The 14,280-nt window shown below is 39.2% G+C and overlaps 1 protein-coding gene across 3 annotated transcripts in view; it reads right to left on the minus strand.

Annotated features, from left to right (window-relative positions):
- Positions 1-14,280, minus strand: part of LOC309476121 (major histocompatibility complex class I-related gene protein-like) — a 113,346-nt gene that overhangs the window by 10,914 nt on the left and 88,152 nt on the right. For 2 of the 3 annotated variants that reach the window (XM_082139322.1, XM_082139323.1), the window contains exon 1: positions 2,775-2,927. The exons of the other annotated variant lie outside the window; for it this stretch is intronic. In XM_082139322.1, coding sequence (XP_081995448.1) covers positions 2,775-2,844 — 70 coding nt within the window. In that variant the 5' untranslated portion in view covers positions 2,845-2,927. Of the gene's footprint in view, positions 1-2,774; positions 2,928-14,280 lie in introns of those variants that run through there. 3 annotated transcript variants of the gene reach the window in all.

A 14,280-nucleotide genomic window follows, 5' to 3' on the forward strand; every position in this document is an offset into this window, starting at 1 on the left:
AATCAAATAAAATTAATAATAAATATTGTAAATATTAGTTGAAAAACTAAACTAAACTCTAATTAGAAATGTTGCCTTAGCAATAAACTGAAATAAGTTCAAATTGAAGCACTAAAATTATTAACTGAAAATAAATAAAAAATACTGAAATAAAAATGAATTCAACCGAAATAGCAATATATATATATATATAAAAACTAATAAAATAACAAAAGCACATGACAAAATCACATTAAAATATAAACTATGAATATACAAATAAAAGCTATTTTATGGTGGTGGTGGCACAATGGATAAGACACATGCCTTTGGTGTGAGAGACCCGGGTTCGAATCCACTGTGAGACACCAATGTGTCCCTGAGCAAGACACTTAACCCCTAGTTGCTCCAGAGGCGTGCGACCTCTGACATATATAGCAATTGTAAGTCGCTTTGGATAAAAGCGTCAGCTAAATTAATAAATGTAAATGTAAATGTAAATGTATTTTAAAAATATGAATAAAACTAACTAAAACTGAAATAAAAATAAATTAAACCTAAATAGCTATTTTTTTTGTTTTAAAAGCACATAAACGAAATTACTAAAATATTACACTTAAATTAACATGAATATATAAACTATAATTTTCCAATGTGGAAATTAGCTATCTGTGAATGTGTGAGACATTTGATTCATTAGCCGCCAAAGGGAAATAAAGAGAAGAATAACAAAGAGGCCATATTATAACCTTTTACAAAGTCTTGATTTTGTTTCTACTAGAATAGGTTTCCATGCTTGAATGTTCAAAACACATTATTTTCCCCATATCTGACATTGTTGCAGCTTCTCTCTCTCACGTCCACTTGACTTATTTTAAAGGATCTAAGCTCATGGTCTAAAGCGCAAGTGCACTTAGGGCGTTCGAACGGGATGGGAAAAATGGTCGGTGGTCCCGGCGCATGGTCTAAAAGGGTTATCTCTATTCTCTTAATGAGTTATGGGTGTGTTTTGTCCCTATTCTCTTAATGAGTTATGGGTGTGTTTTGGGCGTAACGTGCAATAAACCAATCAGTGTCTCTTCTCCCATTCCATTTAAAAGCCAGTTGCGCTCGCACCATGGCGGATTCGCTTTTACATGTCGGAATTTGCATCGGCAAAACTGAACAGAGAGGAAACGGATCTGCTAGTGCGCGAGGTTAAAGCTGTGTGTGTGTATGTGTGTGTGTGAGGTTAAAGCACTCAAGCAGATCATCTACGGGACAAGCCAGATGTACACAATATTAATCTTTTATATTGTAATCCTTTTATTTTTAATATTTGGCATGTTTGTGTGCTGCTGTGCGTCCCTGTGTGTGTAATAAGCAGAGTGTGTGTGTGTGTGTGTGTGTGTGTGTAATAAGCAGAGTGTTCACGCGTTGTGGACCCGCCTACAGGTGCACATTACTAACGCGCTCTTTAAATTACAATAAATAAATAAATAAATATTGCACCATTGACTTTAGAGCAGGTTTCAGTCGGTCAATGGCTCAGTCTATTTCAGTTCCTCAAAATAGCAACGGTCCAACAATGCGCCAGAACACACCTCGTTTTCAGACCAGCAGCCCATGGCGCACAGATGCATTTGCTATTTAAACAACGTGGTGCAGGACGCGAAAATGAAAACTGTGTCGGGCTGAAACCAGCAAAACACACTTGCTTGGCGCTACATTGCGCCGCATGTATGAGTGGGCCCTAAATCTGTTAACTACTTCTATAAGCTTGGATATTATAAAAGATGTTTGAAAAAATGTTACACATCAGATTAAAAACAACTCGTGATTTCCTGTCAGTTCAACAACTAACTATTAAAAACATTTCTGTTGACTGCAATGAAGCTGAAATAAAATACAATTAATAATAAATAAAAATGTAAATTTTAGTTGAAAAACTTGAAAATAATATAAATGCTGTCTTGGCAATAAACGGAAATAAGTTTAAGCATTAAAATTATTAATTTGTTTTTCATTAACACTTTTTTGTTATTCTGGTTGAAACTAATAATAGAAGTGGTCTCGATTTTATACATATATCTTTTGTGGAAGTCTCAGGACCAAAAAAATTTTGTTCAATCATTGCATTCGGTCCGAATACGATAAGATGTCCTTCCTGCCTGTCAACGTATGCATTTCCATACATCCGCGCACCTGCTCGTGCAGACATAAGGCTATGCAGAGTTGTAGACAGACGTCAGTCACTGAGCGCCGCAAACGAACAGCAGCCGTCTTTTACAGTTCCTCCTGAACCAAAACAACTAGCTGATGCTGCGTTCACGCCATGTCGTAACTGTAAATACAAGATGGCAAACCGAGCTGTTCACGTCCTTATGATATGTGCTTCAATAGCAACACTAGAGCTCCGTAAGTTGTTAACGTTCATTATTGTAAAATGATGTGCTTTGAGACAGTTTACCGGCGTCTCTCGTGGCGGTTTGCAGACTCTGCTCATTGCTGTACATCTTCATGTGTTTTGAAGGATGAGTGACTTTTGAGACGCACTGAAGGGAGGGTGAGATCTAATGCTTTCAAAGCTAACTCGCTAATGCTAGCCTCTCCGAAATTGCCTACCCTACCTTTCACAGAAAAATAGAAAACTAAAAGTATTTAAAAAAAAAGCTAATAAAAATAAAAGCCAATTCAAAATAATCATAAACCTATAATAAAACTAAAGTAACTCTGAGTTCAACACACGGGAGTAGCTGAAGGCCTTGCATGACAGAGAATTCATCATTTAAATTACTTTATAAAATTATTCTCACCTGAGTAAACCAAAGGTACACAAAGGAAGAAAATGATGAACTTCTTCATTATGGATGAAAATCCTTGCATTTGACACACACTTCTTTATGTGCAGTCGTCAAAGAGCGCTGTAAAAACTCTTGTCTTCACCACATGTGAGTCAACAGGAAGAAGTGGTTACTAAAGGAAGATGCAGATTGTGCTGAACTGACGTCACTGATGCTCTAGATAAAGTGTCTCAATACGGAAGTTTAGCTTTTACTCACTAGTTGCCGTCGCTTTGCCCAGTAACCATTTTTTTCCAGACAGACAATTGATTTCTTTTTTGCATATATGCACATCCCTGATAAACACGTGTTTTAATAGACAGCTTGATTAACTTACATTACTTTAGAGAGGATGAACTGTGATCTTCAGTTCCTGCCACAACTTAACCTCCACTGATTAATCTGTTGTGGTTTTGCATCTTTTGTCAACACCGTCAACAATGCATTGGCTCCCTATTAAACATCATGTTAATTTTAAAATATTGCTGATTATTTACAAAGCACTAAATGGTTTAGCTCCGCAGTACTTGAGCGAGCTCTTAACGCATTATAGTCCTTCACGTCTATTGCGATCTCAAAATACAATGAGATATCATTAAAAGTACAATTCTGGAAGCATTTGCAAATCACTAAATCTTTTTCTAGTGCATGCATAAGTGTTTTAAACTGGCTTATAGACACCAAATGATTTAGCCTAACATACATGTTGTTGATTTAGATGATTTAACGAGTTTGGACAATTCTTCCTCTCCTATAGCAATGAATGAATGGAATTTTTCCTCAGGGAGACTAAAATGCACTGCCTGATGCGATACTGTAGTAGACGGTTGCATAGTTATAATTTTCTCTCTAATATTATCAATCTTGTAAGTAAAGTAGTTCATAAAGTCATTACTGCTGTGCTGCTTGGAAACATCCGGTGTTGAAGTTTTATTTTTGGTTAATTTAGCTACTGAATAAATACCTAGGGTTGTGTTTGTTTTCTTCTGAAAGTGTTGAAAAATAAGCAGATCTAGCAGCTTTTAAAGCCTCTCAGGTGTGCTCGTTGTACCACGGCGTTGGACTATTTTCTTTAATCTTCTTTAAGCGCAACGGAGCAACTGTGTCTAAAGTGCTGGAAAAGAGAGAGTTAAAAGTTTCTGTTGCAATATCAAGTTCTTCTAAGCTATCCAGGATGCTGAGATGATGAAACTGATCAGGAAGATTATTAATAAAGCAATCTTTAGTGGCAGAAGTGATAGGTCTAACATATTTATAACACGGAGTCGGCTTTGCAACCTTGGCTAAATGAAGTATACGTGAGATTAAATAATGATCTGAGATGTCATCGCTCTGCTGCAGAATTTCAACGGCATCAACATCTATTCGATGTGATAATATTAGATCTAAAGTATGATTACGACAATGAGTAGGTCCTGACACAATAGAGTTCAGAATGTCTTTAAATGCCAATCCCAATGCATCTATTTCGTAATCCACATGTATATTTAAATCACCAACAATTAGTACTTTATCTGCAGCCAGTACTAACTAGAAAGTCAGCAAATTCTTTGATAAAGTCTGTATGGTGCCCTGGTGGCCTGTATACAGTAGCCAGCACAAATCTCAAACGTGATTTATCATTTACACTCGATAACGTTACAGAAAGCACCATCACTTCAAAATGATTATATTTGAAACTAGACTAGAAACTATAAATTACAGCAATACCCCAGCAATACAGTAATTGTCTACTTTTCCTTTTAAACAAGCCTCGTGTTTATAGCATTAATTTTGCGGGGTGGACTCATTTAAAGTAATGTAATCGTCTGGTTTTAGCCAGGTTTCTGTCAAACACAGCACATCTAGATTATAGTCTGTAATCGTATCATTAACAATAAGTGCTTTTGAAGTAAGGAATCTAATATTCAGCAACCTGAGCTTTATCATTTGTTCATCTGCATTATAGTTTTTTATTTGTTGAACATCAATCAAATTTTAACCCTTAGATAAGTTTGGAAGTTTTTTGTATATCCTAATTCGGGGAACAGACACAGTCTCTATATGATGATATCTAGGTGAAAGAGGCTCTATGTGATGGGATTTATCAGACCTTGGTGACGCGAGGCCGCTAGCAGACGGTCGGTTTAGCCAGTCTGTCTACTTCCTGACCTGAGCCCCAGATTGTCATGTTTGAGCTCTAAGACTATGAGCCATATTACTAGAGAGAAGAGCAGCACCATCCCAGGAGGGATGAATACCATCTCTTTTCAACAGGTCAGGTCTGCCCCAAAAACTTTTCCAATTGTCTATGAATTCTATATTATTTTGCGGACACCACTTAGACAACCAGCCATTGAGTGAGGACAATCTACTGACTATCTCATCACTCCTGCAAACAGGAAGGGGGCCAGAGCAAATTACAGTCCTTGACATCGTACTTGCGAGTTCACACACCTCTTTAATATTCATTTTGGTGATCTCCGACTGGCGGAGTCGAACATCATTAGTGCCGACATGAATAATAATCTTAGAGAATTTATGATTAGCATTAGCCAGCACTTTTAAATTTGCTTTGATGTCAGGCGCTCTGGCTCCCGGCAAACATGTGACTATGGTGGCTGGTGTCTCTATTTTCACATTCCGTGTGATCGAATCACCAATTATTAGGGCACAATCAACAGGATTCTCAGTGGGTGTTTCACTGAGTGGGGAGAATCTATTTGTTATGGTAATCAGAACGGAAGAGCTGTGTTTTGTCCCGTGACTACAGCGTCTCACGGTCACCCAGTTGCCCTGCTGCACGGGCTCTACTTCAGCGGGAAATGAACAATGTACAGAGTTCACTAAGCTAGTCGCATCCAAAGCAGTATCGAAAGCCCTCGATTAAAGTTTGGATGTGTGTCTCTAGTTCTGAAATCTTCTCAGACAGTCTGACTATCTCCCTGCATTTATAATAATAATAATAATAATAATAGTAAGTACATGTATCATATGTAAAGCACTTGGTGCTGACAGAGAAGGCTATACTATACAAGTGACATGCAGTGCAAGTGACAATAACAGGAGAATACTGTCGTTGTTCTCTGTATTGACAGCACTCCAAATCTACAAAAAAATGAGCTCAATGTTAAAATTGACCGGAGTTCTCCTTTAATGATTAATCATTTAAATCAATACATTATAGCGAAAACAATCCTTTAAAAAGCTAAAAGATGCAGGGTTTCTGACAAGAGACGTTGTTATGTTTCCGTTATTATTAATGTGCAAACATACTGGGTGTGTTCAGCGCTCTCGCCGCAATAATCTCTATTGAAAATTAGTACAAAAAATTGCGTGTACGTATTGTGTATGTCAAAAGTGAGGTCCACTGTCTTTGACTTTGAACTCCTGGACTAGTGTCAATAGTGTTCCATGTAAATTCAGCTTCTGAAAACGGGATTATGCATCTAGTGATTGACCGCATTAACAATATGTCTAATTCCTTGACATTTGAAGATGTTTTGGAGTCAGTTTACACTAGCATTCAAAAGTTTATCACATGTAAATTTGACTGAAGTGACGGCTATTGAAGATGAGGCTGTGCAGTTTAAAAACAATAATTAAGAATAATAGTGATTCACAACTTTAGTGAAACATTAGCTTAGTTTAATTCCAACTTAATGGAATTTCTATCAAACACATTCAATTATTATCTGTGTAAATCAAAACTTTTGAATGCTTGTGTGATTGCTGAGGACATTCCCATCATCCTAAAGCGGATGGAAACACTGGAATGAGAAATAAGAGCAGAAAAAAGACATGTAATCATATACTTACTAGCTTAAACCAGACTGCAATACCAATAACCAGGACTGTCAATAAAAACATCACACTCATCACCAGTGCTGGTTTGCTTGTTTCCAAGTTTGCTTCTGAAGTTTCTAAAAGATAAACAAACAAACAAACAAACAACACTTGAGAATACTATAATATATTGAAACAGCAATAAAAGGCTGAAACAACTAACTGATTAAATAAATTATAATCAATACTAAAAATAAGTTATTAGTTTGGTCCAGTTAGGTTATAGGTTAGCTAGGTTATCATCATTAACAAAAAAGAAATGTTAATTGAAAACAGCTAAAATCAAATTAAATATAAATATTAGACGAAAAACAAAAATGAAACGAAACAAACGTTTCCATGGAAAATACCCAAAATGGGTTTAAGTCAAAGTATTGTAACATAAAATAAATAAAAAACTAAAACCAAACAAATAAAATAAAACCTAAATAGAACCTTTATTAGTACTATAAAAAAAACTAACAACAATGACACAACTACATAACAAAATTACAAAAAAAAAATAAACAGAAAATGAATATGAAAAAAAAATCTAATTCAAAATATTAATACAAAACTATAATATTATATAAATAATACTAAACAACACTGGATGGCTGGTCCTAATAGTAACGGTTTGATTTTGCGTCTGAAGACTGACTGCAAGAATCTTCTTCATTTTTGGCTGAACTATCCCTTTCAAATTGTTACTTTTTGATATTGACTTCAGATATCTATTTGACAAATGTTTTAATGATAAAAAATCTGATGCATCTAATGATGCTGAATATTCAGCTTTGATCACAGGAATAAATTACATTTTAAAATATATACAAATATAAAAGTTATTTTAAATTGTCATAATATTTAACAATATTACAATATATATATATTTTTTTTACTTTTAATCAAATAGCCTTGGTGAGCAGAAGATACTTTAAAAAAAAAAAAAACATTTAAAATCTTACCGATCAAGAACTTTTTACTGATAGTGTAACTGTTGGCATTCCATTCCAAAAGAGTAACTAGTAAACACTGCTACGAGGGTGTTTCTGAGGGAGTGACGTGTAACGACTGAGACAAGTGAGACACAAGTATTTGTTTAGTTAAAACATGAAATTAACATGCATTCCAGAACATTTTGTGAATGATTTACTGTCTTGTGTTGTGTCTTTTAATGCTATTATCTTTTGATACTATTATCTCTTTGATACTATGTATTTTATTATAGAACCAACGGTCAATGTAACCTCACCGATACCATGTGTGGTCTCTATAAATTGGTACTTTGAAGATCGAAATGATTGTGTATATGATATGCTGATATCTGCGCAACATATTAGTATTACAAGAATCTTTCTTAGTTTCGTCATCAGAAACCAATCCAGCTGCACATGAAAATGAGCACGCTTAGAACAAAGACTCATAAATCAACCACAGAGGAATCTTCCCGCTTGGAAATTCCACCCTTCTCATTGATCAAGCAAACCTGGAGAGGTGGGGCCTTTCTCAGGCTTTATTAGAGACAAATCCACAGTGACCCTCTCTCTTCTTCGGGCCTCTACTGCTGCTTCTTCAGGTTGATTGTCTGTGGGGACAATCTGCACTCCAGCCATGAACACAGCGTCAAAATAACCATGCAAGTTCATCACATCTTCTCCATCCAGTGGAGAAGAAAACGATTGCAATTTGTACAATAACATTTGACACTTACCTTCTATCAACGACTTCCATTTTCGACCGCTTCAAGAATTGTGTCCACTGCACAGACCATGCAAGTATCAATTTTAGAGGTGCTTTGAAAATGATAAGCTGATGGTTCTTTTCATAGATAGATCTTTTCCATAGTTCCATTTCATGTTTCTGGTTCCATATCACTCACCATTTTACCTATGCATGCATGTATGAATGTATGTATGTTTGTTTAGTTTAGTTATGTTTGTGATTTAGTTAATAAAACTTGTGCACAATATGTATTTGGTTCTGATTCTCTGCTTGCAACAAAGTCCATTTTACGATCTTGATCTTGTTACATGCTCTAAGCGCTGTACATGCTAAGAAATAATTATTTTTCGGTGGCCATGAAAGATACGCTTTTCTTAGAATAAATGAAATAATCAAAAGAGTTTGTTGGAACTGATTAATTGATTGTAATATTAATTTAGCTACCTCAAATTAATCCAAATATTAATAATTAATCATAATTGATAATTATGAGTTATTATTAATATTTCCCCTTTGAGCTAACTTGTTACAGACGGTTTATTTGAATCTTTCTCTCTTCTGACTGCTGTAATCAATCTCGCTATATTTCCCCTTTTGGAAAGTCATGGAAACGCTATTGGATCATTTGAGCTCCATCAGATGAGGCCGTTTACTGCCGTTTTCTGGTAACCGTTTTATAAAAGCAATAAGGTACTTGAGGCGTGATGTATGGTGAATATAGTCAAAGGCTATAGTCGTGTCTAACCACACCTTTCATTCGTGAGGGACTTATTCACAATACAGCACACTAATTGCTTACATAAAATTATTATTCCTCCAGGGGGCGCTTGACATAATAAATGTAAGAAAACATGGAGATACTCTTGAACCTTAGAGTGAGAAAGCTTTATTGCTAAAGGCAAGCAAACACAGAGCAAATATACAGCAGTAGTGGTTAATTGATCTGTGTCTTGTAGAGAAATATAAACAAAAAAAGCCTTTCAAAGTGGAATTTTTTTAAAATCTGACACTGAAAGAGAGAGCACAAGCTCAAACAAACACTAGAAGAACAAGAACACACTTGAAGTTCAGTGTTCTGCTTTAGATTTCAATATTTTCTGAAAAAGATAAACATATAAAGGCATAAATTATTAAAACTCACAAATATATTTGAAAAATCAGTTTGTGAGAAATTAAATCAATCATGTACCTGATGTGTGAATATGTGCTTGATCTTTTCGCGAAATAACCCTAAAATTCTCGGGACAGCAGCATGTGTCCAAATTTTAATCTTAACCGTTCTATTTCATCAGATACGATCTGTAAACAGGGCTTTAAGTGTAAAATACCGAACTTGTCCTTTAAGGATGACTTTGCAGTCGTTCGGTCCAATTTTCAAGCATGAGGCGCTCACAGAGAGTGGATGTATTTTACCTACACGCTTGACAGTGCTAGCAGAACTATGGTCTTTAGCGTCAGTGGTCTAGTGCTGCTGTGATTAGTCGACGTAATTGACCATGAAAATTAGTAGACGGCAATATTTTTAGTCAACGTGTCGTTTTACTATTGCCCACCTATTTATTTTTGGTCTCCCGTCTCAAACTGCTCACTGTAATTCACCTCCACACACCAGTCTGTGTGATGTGCATGCCCTGCTGGTTAATCTGCTATCCTCTTTCTTCCCCCTCGCCCCGCCTTCACTGCTTTGATATGAAAAATGGAGGAGGCAGGTGACGGTGCTTTCACACTGGGCTCGTTTGCTGTGGTCTGAGCCCAAGCGCGATTGTTCCTGGTGCCCCCCGCAGCATTGGTCTGGTTTCACACTCAACTTAACTCTATCGAACCCTGGTGCGTTTGTGTGCATCTTACGTCATTGCCATGCACGCAAGTGTAAACGCGAGCAGCATAGCTGTGTGCCTGTCTGCTTTCAGCGCGATACATTATTAGGCAGAGCTAAGCGGGGGGAGCTATAAGCGTAGTAGGCTAGCCAAGACTCTTTCAATTCAATTCAATTCAAATTTAATTATTTATTTATTTATTATATGTATAGCGCTTTTCACATTACATATCGTTTCAAAGCAGCTTTAACGAACATGCATGCATCTACTTTACAATTCAGAGTGATGTTATCAGTTATGCATTTCAGAAATGTACATAAACAAATTTACAGTTCCAGTTACAGTATCAGAAAAAATTCTGATCTGGGGGATCAGAGCGGTCGGGGGATAAGCATATAGGAGAAGACTGGGCCAGTCGTGGGCCAGCGCATCCCTGCTCTTTGAAAAATAAGTTGGGCAGTGAGAGTTGTCTTCTGAGGCAAAGAGGGGACGTTGCTTTGAGATAGCATGTCTGTACCTTGGTTCAGCTTGCCTGGCATGTGCGCTGCTCTCAGAGAGCGCAGGTTGTGGTGTGCCCATACCAGGAGTTGTTTCACCAATTTGAACAGAAGTTTCGAGGTGAGCCTGCTCTGGCGATTTATGTGACACCACTGTCATGCTGTCCGATCGGACCAAGACGTGGTGTCCCTTCAGGTCTGGTAGGAAAGTCTGAAAGGCTTGACAGACTGCTAGCTTTTCCAGGCAGTTGATGTGTAGCCGACTTTCCTCGTTTGACCAGGAGCCAAAGGCTCCAACCTGTGTTGGAAGCGTCTGTCGAGACCACCTTCCTTCTGGTGACCGCTCCCAGCGCCACGCCAGACTGGAACCAATGAGAATTCCTCCAAGGGGCCAGGGCTGAGACACAGGCCTGGTTCACCTTGATACATAGGGGTCCGTGATGCCAGGCATAGGCTGGTACTCAAGGTTTCAACCAGTACTGTAGGGGCCGCATGTGCAGCGGGCCTAGCTGAAGTACTGGAGATGTAGAGGCCATGAGGCCCAGCATCCTCTGGAAAGACCTGACGGTGGGACAGGCTCCAATTTTGAAGGAGGCCGCGGGCTGCTGATTGGTCAGAGCACGCTCTGACGTGACTGCGGCCCACATGTGGGCTGAGTCGAAGAAATCTGTTGGCTGGGGGACAGTGAGCTCTGAGTCCCAGGCACTTCAAGTGGCTGAGGAGCACAGATCTGTGAGAGTTTAGCTCCGCCTCCGACTAGGCCAAAACAAGCCAGTCGTCGAGATAGTTCAGAATGTGGATTCCCATCTGTCACAGAGGGGAGAGGGGCTCCCCAGGAAATATCCATGCACTTCGTGAAAGTGTGAGGATTTCATGAAGGCGCGATTCAGGCATCTGAGGTCAAAGATGGGTTTGAGACCACCATCTTTCTTGGGGACAAGGAAGTAACGGCTGTAAAAGCCTGACTGGCTCTGTGCTGGCGGGACCGTTTCTACGGCTCCTTTCGTCAGTAAATTCATCACCTCGATGCGAAGGACGAGAGCTTCGCTGCTCCTTACTGATGTGGGAACCCCGCCGCTGAAGAGTGGTGGTCTGAGAGCGAATTGTAGAGAGTAACCTCTTTTTATTATCCACAAAACCCATTCTGACACTCCAGGGATGGCCTCCCAGGCCTTGGCCTGTGTGGCAAGGGGTTCTATCAGGTCGAGCGGCAGGCCGCTGTGCAGGGGCCTGGGGCTCGTGTTAAGTGAAAGAGGAAAAGAGCTCCCTCTTTTGAGTATGTTTGTGTTCGCTATAACAGCATGGGAGCGTGAAACTGAACAGGCCCAGAGGCTGCAACAAACACACTGTCTCCAGCAACAGGAACTGAACCGGGTGCTAGGAGGCATAAAATAAGCTGTTTTGGGAACCTTTGTTAGTTATATGAGCCTCACCTGACAGTCATGGAGGAGAACATCATATATTAATGAGCTACTAGCATCGCATTTAGCTGAGCGCTGTCAGTCCTGTGCTCGCTTTCACATTGCACATAGAGCTGGGAAATCCCCTTGCTGCAGAGACGATGAGACACACAGGAAATAGGCCGGCGTGAGCTCCCCTAGTCCCATTCAATCAGCATTGTGATTCCATTGTTTCTTTGTCTCATGTTAGAGAGAAAGGAAAAATATTTAGAATGAGGGGAGGAGCCTGTGAATGCCTCTAGGCGAGACTCGCGCGCTCTCGTAGTGAAAGCACTCGTCTTCAATGAACGCAGCTTGTGGGGCCGGAGCCAGCAAGTGACGCTCAGATGTTCGGCATTTTACAGCAAACGCTGGTGAAAAAAATGCTCTTTCAGAAGGAATATACTCCATGAGTCTCACCTAAGTCATAGAGCGTAGAGCTCGCTCTCGCAGAATGTGCAGCACTGGGGATTTCCCTCTGCTGCAAAAAAAGTGAGACACGCGGGATATAGACTGACGTGAGCTCACTTATGGTGTTTTTCCACTACACAGTACCAGTTTGCCTCGGCTCAACTCGGCTCTGTTTGGTTTTCCACTGTGTAAAAGTTGTACCTGTACCTGCTTCCAGGTACTTTTTTTTGTACCACCTCCGGGAAGGTTCTAAGCTAGCTGAGGCGATACTAAAATGTGACGTGAAAACACGGCAGACTGCTGATTGGTCAGAGAGAATTGTCACTATTCACTGTGTCATCGTTGCATGCGCCAGACGGAGTATCCTGAATAAAAAAAACTGCAAAAACAAAAACATCCAAAAACAGCATACACTCGATTTCCTCCATTGTCCTGTGTGTGTGGGTAGCGGGTGTGTCTCGCGCGTCTCGCGTAAAAGATTAAGTCACGGCAGTTTCCTGCGGCGTCGCTATGACGACCAGGTACTATTGTGGAGGTACTATCTGCAATGGAAAACGGAGCGAAAAGCGAGCCGAGTCGAGTCGAGCTGGTACTGGTAATGGAAAAGCGCCATTAGACAGGGTTCCTACACATTTTCCATTTCAAAATTCCATACTTTTTCAGACTCAAATTTCTAAACCTTCAGATCATATTTAAAGTGCCCCTATTTAGATTTTTTTGAATATTCCCTTTCATGCAATGTGTAATGCAGCTTTCTGCAAAGTTATGAAGACAAAAGAGCACGCAATAAATAAAGTTGTTGGTTCTCAAAAGAAAGAATGGACTCTGAACCACCTAAACAAGTCGTCAGGAATTTGAATCTTTCTTCCGTGACGGCTACGTCACTGGGTAACACATCTACCTAATGCCCACCTATGTTTTATGTTGTCCGCCCGCAAACAACTTGACCTGCCCTCAAACACTGTAGCAGGTTCGTGTTGTGCATGTCGAGAAGACACTGTTTTCTGCTCTGCAAAAGCAAATTCTCTTTGTAAACCCTTTCAAAGGATGAGGATGTGAAGAGTCTGGTTAAAATTACCACAGCGATACAACAGTAGTATAACCTTTAGACGAATGCTTCTAAAATCTCCATGAGGTCTAAATGAGGTTTACGCTTCTTTACAGTGTGTAATCGCTGAGGACTGAGGAAGCCTCCGGAGCTGAAGTTCAGTTATGGCAATGGATGTTTAGCTTTTGACAGGCGCTGTAAGCGGTCACCCAATCACAACAGACTGGGCCGTCTGGCCAATCAGAGCAGAGCAGGCAGAGGAAAGGAGGGATTTAAAGAAACTGAATTCATCTGACGATTTGTTTGAGAATCATTGAAAAACGCCTTATCACGCCACCATACGCCACCATATGGTGATGTACAATGTATATTATGAGAAAATGAAAGCGTTTGTTATTGGAGACCTCCAAAGCAAAATTTGTATTTTCACCCCCCAAAAAATGGTTTTAAGACAGTTATTTATATCCTTTGCTGTAGTGTCAGTAGGAAATATCAGTTTACACTTCCAAACTTTTATTTTGCCATTGTAATTATCACAGTGAGATTTTAATATGCATAAGGAGTCTGACAACAGCCGGTGCTCCACACGGAGATCTGATCTCACCATCATCGAATCCATCTGGGATTGCATGAAGAAACAGAAAAAACTACTAAAACCAGAAGAACTGTGGCAACTTTTCCAAGACGCTTGAAGAAACCTTCCTACAAAGCTACTTTATAAGCTATCTGCAAGTGTAC

Source organism: Leuciscus leuciscus, assembly GCF_965113295.1.
Source record: "Leuciscus leuciscus genome assembly, chromosome: 15".
In the NCBI taxonomy this organism is placed as follows: Eukaryota; Metazoa; Chordata; class Actinopteri; order Cypriniformes; family Leuciscidae; genus Leuciscus; species Leuciscus leuciscus.